The sequence below is a fragment of the Pan troglodytes genome, chromosome 6 (assembly GCF_028858775.2).
Source record: "Pan troglodytes isolate AG18354 chromosome 6, NHGRI_mPanTro3-v2.0_pri, whole genome shotgun sequence".
NCBI lineage: Eukaryota > Metazoa > Chordata > Mammalia > Primates > Hominidae > Pan > Pan troglodytes.
This window is the reverse complement of record NC_072404.2, coordinates 127,690,427-127,705,804: the sequence shown is the minus strand read 5'-3', so window position 1 is coordinate 127,705,804 and position 15,378 is coordinate 127,690,427. Positions and strand designations below refer to the sequence as shown.

The window sequence follows — 15,378 nt, the reverse complement described above, 5'->3', positions numbered from 1 at the left end:
TATGTTTGCCTTTAGCTGGTTGTAAAACATTTGTAGAAAACCATGGCAACCTCTTAGAGTCAATCTTCAAACACATGTTAAACTTGCTTCTCAAGGGGAATTTTAACACTACGAGGAATAGTTAGAACAGACAAAATTCCACCCTAAAGCAGAGATTTCCAACGTAATTCAGGATATGCTTGTTTTTATCCAATAGATAAAATGGCTGATTATATTCAATTAGCCTTTTATGACCAGTGGGTTTGGGTTTTAATTCATTTACATTGAGAGAGAAAAAATTTCCATTTGCTTAAGAAAAATGCCCATTCAAAACAGAACTCTCTGTTTTTCTTCCAATTCCTCTGGAGAGTTACATAACCTCTTCTTTTATATGAGTAGTTTCCCTCCTTTGTCATATATATTTTTTAAAAATCAGTAGATTGAAAGCAGGCCCAGTTCCCCAGTCATTGTTGTCTATCAAAAATCCCCTCCCATATTTCCAAATGCCTCTCCCCATCCCCCACTGTCTCCATCTGAATGCCTCTTCTTGAAATCTACAGAGGCCAGCAAATGGCATTGAGGTTTCTGGGGAAGGAGAGCTATCAATACATTTAAAATCCTTGGCATGGTAACCTGGTTAGTCTACCCTACAAGCCAAACAAATAAAAATCCCTTCCATAGTAAAATGGTTTGGTTTCCTTGAAACTTCCCTTAAAAATAAGCTGACTGAAGAGAATGATAAAGATACACACTTTTGTAGGGGTGAAGGGGAAAGAGCAAAGAGATTGTTTTTAAAGAATTATTTTGCATAGCACCTAACACATCCAGTACTCAACAGTTTCTTTTGAATAGAATATATAGAAGTCTCTCTGGCCAGGTGTGGTGGCTCACGCCTATAATCCCAGCACTTTGGGAGGGCGAGGCAGGTGGATCACTTGAGGCCAGGAGTTCGAGACCAGCCTGGCCAACACGGAGAAACCCTGTCTCTACTAAAAATACAAAAATTAGCCAGGTGTGGTGTAATCCCAGTACTGTGCAGCACAGTAGCTGTAATCCCAGCTACTGGGGAGGCTGAGGCAGGAGAATTGCTTGATACCAGGAGGCAGAGGTTGCAGTGAGCCGAGATCGTGCCACTGCACTCCAGCCTGGGCGACACAGCAAGACTCCATCTCAAGAAAAAAAGAAAAAAAAAAAAAAAAAAAAGAAAGGAGTCTCTGGCCCCAAGTTAAAAGATATTACATAAATGGGGGATGGTATGTGAATATGCAAATCCTGTATTTTTTTTTTTTTTTTTTGGTCAAGATGACTGTGAGTTCTAGAGACATGACATTTTTACTACATAAACACTGTCAAATAAAAGACAAGTCAAATCAAATGTCTTGTACTCTAACCATTTCAAAGCTAATCACTACTTGAATGTGCCCCTCAATTACATTTTGACCTTTGCAATAATTGCTTATTCAAATATTAGTTGGTCCTCAGAAAGATTTTGTTTGCAGTACTGCAATCAAATTTTAAGTTATGAGAAGAAAGCCTTACCAAATAATTGATGACATAAAATCTGTCATATTCTCTGTTCTTAGGATTAATCTTACGATGCTGTTTTTTCCTCATGTGATCTTTAAGTGTATTTTTGTCCCTGAAGGTCTTCTCACAGTACAAGCACTGCAAACTACAAGAAATACACAAACACTGATAAACAAGTCTCTTGTATAGTTGCTGCAATAATCCTTTATTATTATTGAGTTTCATATTTATTCATTTTAGGTTACACAGAATCTTCAAATGGGATATACCATCCTTGTCAGAATCCCCCCTCACTTTATTCATTTGGCTTTGTAGAGTGCATAGTATGGTGTATTTTGTAGTCAGCTAAGTTGACCAACTTTGCTATTCGGTTAAGACTGTGACAAAGATAGGTAATATCCAAACATTATTTTGGCGCTTTACTAACTGAATTACCTATTCTAAAATAAGTATGTAGGTATGTTCTTCAATTAATTATAATGACTTCCACTGACTGCACTCATTGTATGTAATAATTAGTACGTGGTTTGGGATAACCTGTGAGCTGATTTGCAGGGTTTAATTCCTTGCTCCAGTGCCAGCTAGCTGTGGGACTTTAAGTTACTTGCCTTCTCTGTTGCCATTTTCTGATTTCTAAACTGAAGATAATACCAACATTTTAGAGATTTTTAAATGATAATTTCATATATATATTTATTGAGCACTTACTATGCACTATGAACTGTGCTAGGTATTTATTCATGTATGTGAATAAGATAAATAGTAGCTGTTACTACCATATAATTCTCATATACCTTCTGCTCAAATATTTCCACCGAGTGGGCATTCATTACCTAATGAAGCAGTGATTACCAGTTTTGAGCAGATTATTAACAAAATGTCTTTCTCATACTAAGCCTGACAGTTGATACAACATGTATTATAATTGCTACTCAGTAAAAAGTAGAGCGTTCTACTTTCTGGAGCCACATAGTGTCTAAGTATAATATATTTTACATGGGAAACTCTCAAATGATTGCAATCTGTTATTGTTTCAATTTTGAATTTGTTTTTATCTCTACTAAACACCTTTTCATCAATTTCTTATGCCAAAGAATATATTCCAGGGCATAATAATATTCTTTTGTAGTATATTCTTTTATAGTTGACAATTTATGGGTGATAAGCTGATTATATATATTCATTATTGCTAATCTTGCTAGAAGGCACATCTGGTCTTATTTTATAGGTAGTCGTTTAACAAAAGGGTGAAGGGACTCGATTTAACATAGTGTTGACATCAAAATTTGAGTTAAAAATTTATTATAATTAATCTGTATTACTTGCTTCCTCTTATTTATTTATTTATTTATTTATTTTTGAGACAGAGTTTTGCTCTTGTTGCCCAGGCTGGAGTGCAATGGTGCAATCTCTGCTCACTACAACCTGTGCCTCCCGGGTTCAAGCGATTCTCCTGCCTCAGCCTCCTGAGTAGCTGGGATCACAGGCATGCACCACCACGCCCGGCTAATTTTGTATTTTTAGTAGAGATGGGGTTTCTCCATGTTGGTCAGGCTGGTCTCAACATCCCGAGCTCAGGTGATCCGCCCACCTCGGCCTCCCAAAGTGCTGGGATTACAGGTGTGAGCTACCGCACCTGGCCCTTATTTTTTTTTTATGTTGTTGCTCTCAGTGTTGTGGGTTGAAGCACCACACTTGTTAGTATTTTATTTAAATAAAGAAAACTGGGTTCTCAGAGAAAAAATTGTGGGCCCTTTCCTAGAAAGAAAAGTGGATATGTTTTTGAAAGTCATTTTGGTGACCTAAAGAATTTTCTTCCTTATTTCAACAGGCTAAGCTCTAGATATGGTTGCCAGAATATGACCTTGAGGAAATGGAGTATTATATACAAATGTGAATGAAAACCAAAAGGCAGAAGAATACACACAGTATGCTATGTTTCACACAAAATTAAACACCATTCCATAATTTGATAATATATTTACCTTATTAAATATGTAGACAAGTTACAGTGAAAAGTAAAGGAATTACAATTACAAAATTAAGAATAGTGGTTTCTGGTGAAATACTAATGAGGAAAGACACACAGGGAGATTCAAAGGAATTAACAATGTTCTATTTCTTAGGCTAGACAGTGAGTATATTCTTCATATCCTATACGGCATACATTGTATGATATGTATATTGTTTGGTATATATGACATAGTGTATTTGAAAAATTTAAAAAACACCAAAGGGCAATATGATCTAGACAAAATAAGGACTGTCATACAAAATGTGAACTCCTCCAACATGGGAAATTCCCACTTCTTTAATTACTCTATTAAATTAATTTAAAAATATTCACAACAGAGTCCAAGATTAAAAGAGCTTTAGGCAGTGTTTCATAAATCAGTACTTACTTGTCAAGCTTTTTCTGTAATGTACACAAAAATTCATTGCAGTTTACAATGTTGTCTGGCAATCCAATGTTGAAAGCATGTTCTCTGGCCATGTGGTTCAAAATAACAGATCTAGGAAGAAATTTGAGCAATTAGGATTATTCACAAATCATCTAAGAACACATTTGGGTTGGAATAGCATTCACATAATAAAAACACTAATTAGAGGTATAAGCAAGTGCTAAGCACTAACACAAAGATTTCAGCTATTGAAGAGTGACATTATAAAGTATGTAAGTGTACACAGTCACATCAGTTCTGTAAAGGGATACCAAAGTTTGTTCTACTATCTGCTGCTTGGCTACACTCTATAGAAGAATCAGGTTCTGTCCTTTAAACCAGGGGTATCGGTCCATGGCCTGTTAGGAAGCAGGCTGCACAGAAAGAGGTGAGAGGCGGGAAAGTGAGCATTACCACCTGCACTCCGCCTCCTGTCAGATCAGTGGTGGCATTAGATTCTCATAGGAGCGCGAACCCTTTTGTAAACTGTGCATTCGAGGGATCTAGGTTGTGTACTCCTTATGAGAATCTAACGCCTGATGATCTGAGATAAAACAGTTTCATTCTGAAACTGGTCCCTGGTGCCAAAAAGTTTGGGGATCACTGCTTTAAACTATTAAATTAACTGTGCTGCTTCTACTTTTCCAATTCATCATGGAGAAGAGTAAGAGGCAACTGCCTAACAGAAAATACAACCTGCTATGACCTAAGATCACAGGCATTTAGCCAGCATATCACTGGACAATGACCTGGAACCCACAGTTAACAGGTCTATTAAATGCAAGGGCTGTGATAACCTGCAACACAATGACCAACTTCTTGATTAATTTATACAGAAAAGGACAAATGTAATTATGTAACTTTTACATAGCAAAAAAGCATATGTGTATAATATATTCTACAGAGCTTTTATCACAACTTTAGTTCATAAACTAAAGGTGACTGTTTTGGAGAGCCTCATCAGTATAAGTACCATTGATAGACTACGCATAGTGACATATCATATGGTTTTATCTAGATTATTTAGACACTTACCTGGTCCCCCCCCCAAAAAAAATGTTTTCAGTGTTTTTTTTCCCCCTTGAGAAAGTGAAATAAAGCAAACATTTCTATAAAAATGTTTGTTGACTTTTTTTTTTTTTTTTTTTTTTTTACTATGTAAGAGATACATTTATTAACCTTGTGGTTAGTATGCTCATTTGTCTCACTGCCTATTACTGATAACTTTGACTAAAACTACTTGTTGGGGTAGTTCACAGTGCCTTTTGGGCCCACAAAGGTTTTCCCAGGGGCAGCCGAGACAGAGCTAGACCTTTCCAGGGGTTCCAGACCTGAGGCTCAGGCTGTGGAAGAGTTCAGGTGAAAGTGGAGCTGAGAGCCTCTTGTAGGCAGTGTGGTAGGTGTGTGTGTGTGTTTTGGGGTGGGGGAACGGTGTCAGGCAGAGGGTAAGAAAGATCCCCCTATCCCCGAGGCCATGTTGGGGTAAAGTACAGTGCCTCTGGATTCAGGGAGGTTCTCCTAGAGTGGCCGAGCCATAGTTAACATCTGCCTAGAACTTCCAGGATGAAGATCCAGAGCCTAGATTGTGCCTGGGTGCTGTCAGAAATGGTATCTGACTCAAGGGGTATGGGTGGGTTGGGAGGTTTCCCTCACTCTCAGTCTATCTAGGATCAAAATGTCTTGCCATTAAGAGTCACACTGAATGTACTCAGGGGAGCCGAATCCAGCTCTCAACCTCTCTGGGGCTCAAGAATCTGGCAACTAGAGTCTGAGTTACGAGACGAGAGGCCAGTGGTTGGCTCCTGGGGTAAATGAGTTTGGAGGCTTGGCCAGTCTCGAAGACTCTGTTCAGGTAGGCCACAGGGGCTTCTGGGACCTAAGAGGATTGGTTCAGCAAGGATTTTGGCCACAGCCAGCAGCTTGCTGGGAGGGATGTGGGTGGAACAGACTGACAGTCCTTAGAACTTGTTTCCAGGCTTATAGGCCAGAACTTCCTGACTCCAAAGTGTTCCCCCAACAGTAACCAAGCATGTCAGGTCTACCCAGGGCTTTCAGGCCTGACACCCAAGCCTTGGAATGGACCAAGAGCTGGCTCAGGAGATATAGGTGTACTAGGAAGGTCCCCATGATCTCAGGCAATGTTGCCCCAGAGAACTAGCCCATGTGTGAGCCTAGGCTTGCTCTGAACTTTTTTGGGGCTTGCCAGACAGGAATACAGATATTGAAAGTGAGGGAATGAGGGCTAACAAGCAGCTGTCTCAAAGCAGATATGAGTGTTGGGAGGCTACCCTGGCCACATACTTAATTGCTACCATCCCTAATGCCTTCTGGATCAAGGACAGTTCTACCACAGTGGGCCAAAATTGAGCCAGGTTTGCCAAGGGTTCTATGACTGACATCTAAGAGCTGGAAGGAGACCGAGTGAAGGCAAAGTCAGTGTTAGGAAGAGGGTTGGTGGGGTTAACAGTCTGCACTTGGTCCCATGCTCTGAACTGGTGGTCCTTGATGTCTTCTGGTTTCAGGTGAGGTTCCCCTAGGAGTGGCCTAGCCTTAGCCAGGACTACCCAGGATTCCAAGCCTGATATCCAGGCTCTGAAAGGGGGGCCAGGTACAGATGGAACTGGCAGCAGGCTCAAGAAGGGGCTGGCTGTCCTCTCCAATATTATGGTGGTTTATTTTACATGTCAGCTTGACCTGGTTAAAGGATGCCCAGATAGCTGGTAAAAATAGTATTTCTAGGTGTGTCTGTGAGGATGTTTCTGGAAGAGATTAGTATTTGAATCAGCAGACTGAGTAAAGAAGATAGCCCATACCAATGAGGGGAGGCATCATCCAAGCCATGGGGGCCCAGATAGTTGAGCTGGGAAATTCATCTTCTCTTGTCCCTAGGTATTCAAGTTCATGGTTCTCAGGCCTTTAGACTCAGACTGAATTTACCACTGGCTTTCTTGAATCTCCAACTTGCCGATGGCATACTGTGGCACTTCTCGGCCTCCATAATTGTGTGAGCCAATTCCCATAGTAAGTCTCCGCTTATATATCTATATATACTATTGGTCCTGTTTCTTTGGAGAACCCTGACTAATACAAGTACCTAAGTGGTTTGCTAGCTAATTCAAAATTAGCTTGATTCAGCCTATTAGTCTGAGGTGAGAAGGGAGGAAAGGCTTCACCCTTGTAGCCACAGTTGCTGGTTGGTAAAGGGCCAAGAAAATCTTTGGGGCTTTGGAGTAGAGATGGCACCTTATGTGATCTGCTTCATGTCAGATTTTGAAGTCCTTTAATTCTTGATCAGCCAAGATGATTCCTCAAATTGCTGAATTACTTCTTTAATTTTTAAATTAATTCCTAATATCAACTTGCTTTAATTTCTGGGAAATTAAATGCATAACAATTTAAATTATTATTTCAACTCCTTTTTTCATAAACTTAATTTTATTATTAATGACCTAACTGTACTTTGAGTACCCATACAAATATTTTGTTTTTTACTTTCAGTGCAATATGCAATAAATTACATCAGATATTCAAACCTTTATTATAAAATACGGTTTGTGTTAGGCAATTTTGCCTACCTGTAGGCTAATGTAAGTGTTCAAAGCATGCCTAAGGTAGGTTAGGTATATTAAATGTTTTTTTGACTTACAATATTTTAAATGTACAATGACTTTATTGAGATGTAACCCCACTGTAAATCAAGGAGCACTGGTATTATATTTTTTCACATTCACAATGGTCCTTAAAAGCATGTAATAACTATAAATACATAATACCTTTTGGGCTGAAATGAAGTTTTACTTAAAATATTATTTCATGTACTTTTCCTTTTCAAATATTCTTTCCCTATACTTTAGGAACAAATATTTCCCTACATAGTGCTCTCTGATCTCATTTTTTGTCCTGATTTAATACTGTTTATAATCAGTTTTCACTAAACTTATAAATGTGATTTGGGCAAACAGGATTAAATTACAGAAATAGCTTTGAGAGAAGCACTTCTGGAACAGTGGGGCATGGACCTCTGAAAATCTGCTCCTCTATTAAAGCAACAGTAGCACTGGTGAAAATGGTCGAAATCAACTTTTTAAGCACTCTGGAATTAACAGGAAGGATGCAACAATCCAAGGAACATTTATTTAAGAAACATGGCTCAACTGTGGTAAGAATGGTGAGCTTTGTGATGTTTTAATTTGCCCCATTCCATTCTCCTCCCCTTAGCTCCACAATAGCCTTGACAACAGCAGGCTCACAGCCACTGGAAGGGGCAGAATACAAGTGGGCCATTCTGAAAGAACTGTTACAAGAACTGTTACTATTCAGCCTGTATGGCAGGTGATGGGAAAAGGCGCATTCACAGGGTTTGTCTTTATTTGACATGATTCAGTCCACCCATTGAAAAAATTCTCACCCCTAGGGCATTTGCCAGAAACAATCAGTGACAATTTTGTAACATCACAGCTGCCTGAGGCAATACTAATTGCAGCAAACAATAGGCCAAAAAATTTAAAAGGAAAATCTGGGTAATGAGGTGTCTACAGAGGACTCTGAAAAGTCAACATTTTCCTGGTGATCTAGAAGGCCACACACATGTGCTGGTCTATGTAAGCCCCAGAAAAACCTGTGAAGATCCTACTCTCTCACCTCTGATTAACCCTGAAACTTTACACAAGCAAGAAGTGGAGGCTAAACCAGAACTGTAAACTGATGAAGTGTTGAAGGTGTGCTCCAACCCACATACAAAGCCCCTTGGCAAAAGGCAGAAGATATAATGGTTCAAGGAATTTAACGAAATCTCTGTCTGATCATTAGCTGAACACTAAGCTAACTGTGCAGAGACTTCAGTAGCAGTAATACACACTTTGGAGAATTAGTCCAGGAAAATCACTAAACACACAAAAAGTAACAAAAACCCTGGTGGGGTGGAGGAGGAATCCAATTTCCAGAGTTGTGACATTATATTACTTAAATGTTGAGTTTTTGACAAAAAAATTACAAGACATACAAAGAAATAAGAAACTTTCCTCTACATACATGGGGGAAGAAAGCAGAAACAGAAATCACCCCTGAGAAAGTCCAGATGTTGGACACACTAGATAAAGACTTTAAGTTAGCTAATATGAATATGCCCAAAAGAACTAAAGAAACCCCTGTCTAAAGAATCAAAGGAAATTATGAAAATGATATCTTACCAAACAGAATACCAATAAAAAGATATAAATTATTATGTATTTTACATAGGCAGAGTGGCCAAGAGTAGCCAGAAAGTATTTTTTTTAAAAAGACAAGCAATAGAAATTTTGGATTTGAAAAGTACAATAACTGAAATAAGAAATTGACTAGAGGGGCTCAAAAGACTTAAGCTGGAAGTAAAAATCAATGAATTTGAAGATTGGTCAAATGGGATTTTCCAGTCTTAGAAGAAAAAAACAAAACAAAAAAATAAACACAGCTACAGAGATCAAGTTTACCAACATATGTATAATATGCTCCAAAAGGCAAGCAAAGAGAGATAGAGAAACACAGAGACAGAGAGAAAGGGGGCAGAAACAACATTTAAAGAAATAATGTCTGAAAACTTTTCAAATTTGATGAAACACATTAACTTAAACATCTAAGAAACCCAATAAACTTCAAGTAGGACAAATCAAGAGAATTAATCCAAGAAAATCACTAAACACACAAACAGGAACACAAATCCTGGTGGGGCAGGGGAAGAATCTGATTGATGATCTCTGTAGCTGTTTATTTTTTTTTGTTCTTTTTTTCTTCTGTCCTGAAGACTGGAAAATCTCAATTGAACAATTTTCAAATTCATTGATTCTTACCAAGAGATAAGAGATCCTTACCAACACGTAAACTGTCAACAGGCAAAGATAAAGAGAGTCTCTTGAAAGATGCAAGAAAAAAGTCAACTCCTTACATACAGGCAGGCAGTCCTTAGTAAGTGATTTCTCACCAGAAATTATGGAAACTAGAAGACAGTAGAATGTCATATTCAAAGTGCTGAAGGAAAAAGACTGCCAGTCAAGAATTCTACATCCTGTAAAACTATTCCTCAAAAAAATGATGGAAGAAAAAAAATGAAGGACAAATCAAGACATTTCCAGATAAACAGAAACTGAAAGAATTCATTACTAGCAGATCTCTCCAAGAAGAAACTGAAGAAAGTTCTTTAGGTTAAAAGAAAGGGACACTAGACAATAACTCAAATCTACATAAATAAATAAAGATCACCGGTAAAGGTAATTACATAAGTAAATATAAAATACAGTATAATGACATTTTTATGACCCTTTTCTTCTCATATCTGATATGAAAGATAATTGCATAACGCAGTAATTAGAAAACATGTTCATGAGCTGATAATATATAAAGGTATAATTTGTATGACAACAATAGCACAAAGGAGTGAGGAGGAAACAAATTATATTGGAGCAAAGTTTTTGCATATTATTGAAATTAAGTTGTTATTAACCTGAAACAGATTGTTTTCAACTGAAATGTTAATTGCAATCCCCAGGGCAAACACTAAGAAAAAGAGTTCAAAATCTATGGTATAAGAAACAAGGAAGCCGGGCGCGGTGGCTCACTCCTGTAATCCCAGCACTTTGGGAGGCCGAGGCGGGGGGATCACGAGGTCAGGAGCTCGAGACTGTCCTGGCTAACACGATGAAACCCCATCTCTACTAAAAATACAAAAAATTTGTCGGGCGTGGTTGCGGGTGCCTGTAGTCCCAGCTACTCGGGAGGCTGAGGCAGAAGAATGGCTTGAACTCGGGAGGCGGAACTTGCAGTGAGCCGAGATCCTGCCACTGCACTCCAGGCTGGGCGACAGAGCGAGACTCCATCTCAAAAAAAAAAAAAAAAGAAAGAAACAAGGGAACTAAAAATCATACACTAGAAAATACCTATTCAACACAAAAGAAGGCAACAATAGAGGAGAATAATGAGAAGACCTAAAACATATTGAAAACAAATAGCAAAATAGTAGAAGTAAATGTGATCTTATTAGTAATGACATTAAACACGAATTAAGTACTACAATGAAAAGGTGAAGACTGGCAGAATGGATAAAAAATGATCCAACTGTATACTGTCTATAAGATATACTTTCGATTCAAAGACACAAACAGGTTAAAACAAACAATGAAGGGTGTGGAGGAGAGGAGAAAAAGTAGATGTATGGTAACAAGAAAGTACTCATTACTCTATCCTTGTCTGTTATCCATGTCCTTCTTTCTATATTTATGTCCCAATGCATACACAAATATTCTATATTTATGTCCCAAGGCGTACACAAATGTACGCCTGCAACACTGTTAATATAGTGCATAGGTGGAATCAAGTTGTGTCTTTAATCTTACAGGCTGAGCTTTTCATAAATGAAAAGAACTGATGAATGAAAGGGGACGTTTTATAAGAACTAGACACTATTTATCTTTCTCACTGGTTATTTTTTAAAAATGTGCATTTACTACAGAACAATGGCATAAGTCAAGACTACTGAGGAGGTCATGTAATTCCTATGTGACCCTACTCAATACAGAATGCAGATAAGTTAGACTAGAAGAACAGGAGGATTATATTAGGAACTAGAGAAACACCAATATTTAATATGTTCAAATACCAATATTGTAAGAATTTAATGTCATATGGATATTTCAAATCATATCAATATCCACATTCATCACTAGAACTTTATAGAAAACAAAAATACCATTTGTAGCTTCCCATATGCCAATATGAGAGATCTCTGATGATAATCACATGCCTCCTCACTAGGTCAATAATTACCTCAACATAAAATCGGAAATATTTTGTTAAAACATTGTCAGTAGTAATGTTTGGTAAATTTTCTGATGGTGGCATGGGTTTTCACTGGTACTTTTAAGTTAACTTTTAAGACTAGCCTTTATTGTTATGCCCGTAAAGTCCTTTGAAATAGAAGGACAAAGTTAGAAGTACAATCAGTGGCCTTGGCACCGATTTTTCTCTATGCTAACTGATCTGAGAATCAAACCTTTACCACTGGTGTTTTGAACATTAATGCCTCAACTAAACTCTTTTATAAATTCCAATAAGTGGCTACCTTCTCCTTTCCAAGGTTTTTCACATAACAATGTCAGTTACTGTGCTGGGCTATGTTTTCACTAAAGACTGCTTTCTTTCAAGTGAGCAGAGAATGATATTTTTCTGATTGTCCTCTGTATGCTGAATCAGTGAAATCATCCTCAGTTCCTAGAGGTTACAACTTCATAACTTGTATTTAAGTGAATGTATATTTGTAAACATTACTGATGCATAATAATAAATGTGTCTGCTCTTTGTCTCTTGTCCCTAGCACAAAGTTTCTAGTAATTTTTCTAGTGATAGGAGTATCTTTATTATATGAATGAGGAGACTCATGGTAGGACCCTACATAGCTTCCAGATGGGGAATGTTCACCATAAAGACCAACCATATGATTAGAGGGTTGGGACTTTGAGCCAGTCAGACCTCCAGAGAGGGGAGGGGGCTGCTGATTGAGTTCAATAATTTAATCAATCATACCTACATAATGAAGTCCTAATAAAAACTTGGGACACCAAAACTCAGAGTAGGTTGCTGGTTGGTGAATTCCTTAATGTGCTAGGAGGGTGACAGGTCCTAATTTCTTGGGAAGAGGATTCAGAAACTCCTTATTCAGGACCCTCTCAGACCCTGCCCAATTTGTCTCTTCATTTGGCTGTTTCTAATCTGTATCCTTTACAGTAAAACTGTAATCATAAGTACAGTGCTTTCCTGAGTTCTGTAAGTAATTCTAGCAAATTATCAAACCCATGAAATTATCAGTGGGAACCTCTGACTTTATAACCAGTGGTCAAAACTTTGGGTAGCCTTGGGACCATATGAGTTTATGGCTGGTGTCTAATGTGAAGGGAGTCTTGTTTGAGCCTGTGCCCTTAAATATGTAAAACCTTATGCTAATCCCAGGTGATTAGTGCCAGAATTGAATTGTACTGCACCAGCTGGTTTTGGACCAGCTGGGGTTGGTGATAGAATCACCAGTGCCCCAACTTCTTTTTTATCTCTTTATTTTTAATAACCAAAAGTGAAAAGTTACCAATGATTTAGAAGAAAAGAGTTAGTATACAGAGGTGCATCTGCAGTAGTTTGCTGCATATGGTCTTGCAGGTCAGCCAATTTTAAAAGTCCTATAATATTAAACATATATCTGCTTCTGTCATTTTAAGAATTTATACTCCTCTGCTGCTTAGAGCAACTACAGTTCATCTTGGACGTTGGGCATATTTTTAAAAAGGATTGCTTATATACGAAAGGGTCCTGAGCCAACACATAGAACTTAATTTATATAACCAACAGTTAGGGATGTTTTGATGAGTTTTCAGATTAAAAACAGTAACATTTAAAGATGCATAATGGCAAACCTGTTTCCAAGGAATTCTTCATTGCAAAACATACAAACGCCATGAAAATTGGTATCATTTCGTTCTTGCTGCTGTTGTTCCAGAATTTCTCTCTGGAAAGTAGAAACAGATTTATGGTATTATCTTAATGCACAATTGGCTAATAAAAAATGTCAAAGTCTGGATGGGAGGAAACTGGGCTGGAAGCATAAAGGGAGTATATAAAAGTTGCCAACATTTCAAATTTCTCCATTCCTGTTTTTGCATTAAACTCCAAGTCTGTCCCATAAAATGCTTACAGAACACTCCACTTTAACAGCTATGTGGGAATTAAAATCAATAAGGTTTTACCGTCCTTTGCTACCCTGTCTTTTCCAGTGTTTTCCCATCCCTATCCTCTTCCAAAACCAAAATTGTGGTGGGATCTTTGACTTGCTCTTTTCCCTAATTCTCAGTTTGATTTGTAATCAAGTTCTGATCAATTTTTCACTTGAACTATCTTCCATATAACTTTTCTCTACCATTCCCAAGGTCACCCCTCTGAGTTCAGTTTTTAGTCATTGTGGGTTACCATAAATAAAGTCTCCTAAAGGTTCTCCCTGATTTCAATCCCTTTTCTATCACATTCATCCTCTTTTTGCTGCTAGAATTTTTCTTAATATTTTCATGCATAATTAACTTGTTGCACCTCAACTCAAATAATTTAAAATATGCTCTGATAATATCCTGCTCTAATCAAGGTGGTTCCATATGTTATTTTTCCTGAGGTCATTTTAGTTCCTTTTTCTTTTTCACTTTCACAAATCTTATCTGCTAATCAAGATCCCACTTGAGTCCTGTTTCTATCATGCAACCATTTCTGGCCACAGTACAACAGTTAAGAGCTCAGGCTCTGAAACATGGAGCAGATCTGGATTTGAAATACGGCTCTCACATATAATTGATATTTAACTTCTTTAATCCTCAGTTTTCTCTTTTTTAATTTTTTATTACACTTTAAGTTCTGGGATACATGTGCAGATCATGCAGGTTTGTTACATAGTGACATGTGCCACATGTGCCATGGTGGTTTGCTGTACCCATCAACCCATCATCTACATTAGGTATTTCTCCTAATATTATCCCTTCCCTAGCCCCTCAACCCCTGATAGGCCTCGGTGTATGATGTTCCCTCCATGTGTCCATGTGTTCTCATTGTTCAACTCTTACTTATGAGTGAGAACATGTGGTGTTTGGTTTTCTGTTCCTGTGTTAGTTTGCTGAGAATGATGGTTTCCAGCTTCATCCATGTCCTTGCTAAGGACATGAACTTGCCCTTTTTTATGGCTGCATAGTATTCCATGGTGTGTATGTGCCACATTTTCTTTATCCAGTCTATCATTGATGGGCATTTGGGTTGGTTCCAAGTCTTCGCTGTTGTGAATAGTGTTGCAGTAAACATATGTGTGCATGTGTCTTTATAGTAGAATGATTTATAATCATTTGGGTATATACACAGTAACGGGACTGCTGAGTCAAATGGTATTTCTGGCTCGAGATCCTTGAGGAATTGCCACACTGTCTTCCACAATGGTTGAACTAATTTATACTCCCATCAACACTCTAAAGCATAAAAACCCTAGAAGAAAACCTAGGCAATACCATTCAGGACATAGGCAAGGGCAAAGACTTCATGACTAAAACACCAAAAGCAATGGCAACAAAAGCCAAAATTGACAAATGGGATCTAATTAAACTAGAGAGCTTCTGCAAGCAAAAGAAACCATCATCAGAATGAACAGGCAACCTACAGAACGGGAGAAAATTTTTGCAATCTATCCATCTGACAAAGGGCTAATATCCAGAATCTACAAGGAACTTAAACAAATTCACAAGAAAAAAACAAACAGTTGTATGAAAAAGTGGGCAAAGGATATAAACAGACACTTCTCAAAAGAGGACACTTATGCAGCCAAGAAATATATGAAAAAAACCAACAAACCCTTCAAAAAGTGGGCAAAGAATATGAACAGACACTTCTTAAA

At 37.9% G+C, this 15,378-nt stretch overlaps 1 protein-coding gene across 2 annotated transcripts in view; it reads right to left on the bottom strand.

Annotated features, from left to right (window-relative positions):
* The window catches only part of ZNF277 (zinc finger protein 277), a 137,770-nt gene that overhangs the window by 12,780 nt on the left and 109,612 nt on the right, over positions 1-15,378 (bottom strand). For both annotated transcript variants that reach the window (XM_519316.7, XM_009453996.4), the window contains exons 5-7: positions 13,376-13,467; positions 3,909-4,019; positions 1,519-1,651 (exon numbers count right to left, since the gene is read on the bottom strand). In XM_519316.7, coding sequence (XP_519316.2) covers positions 1,519-1,651; positions 3,909-4,019; positions 13,376-13,467 — 336 coding nt within the window. The remainder of the gene's footprint in view (positions 1-1,518; positions 1,652-3,908; positions 4,020-13,375; positions 13,468-15,378) is intronic.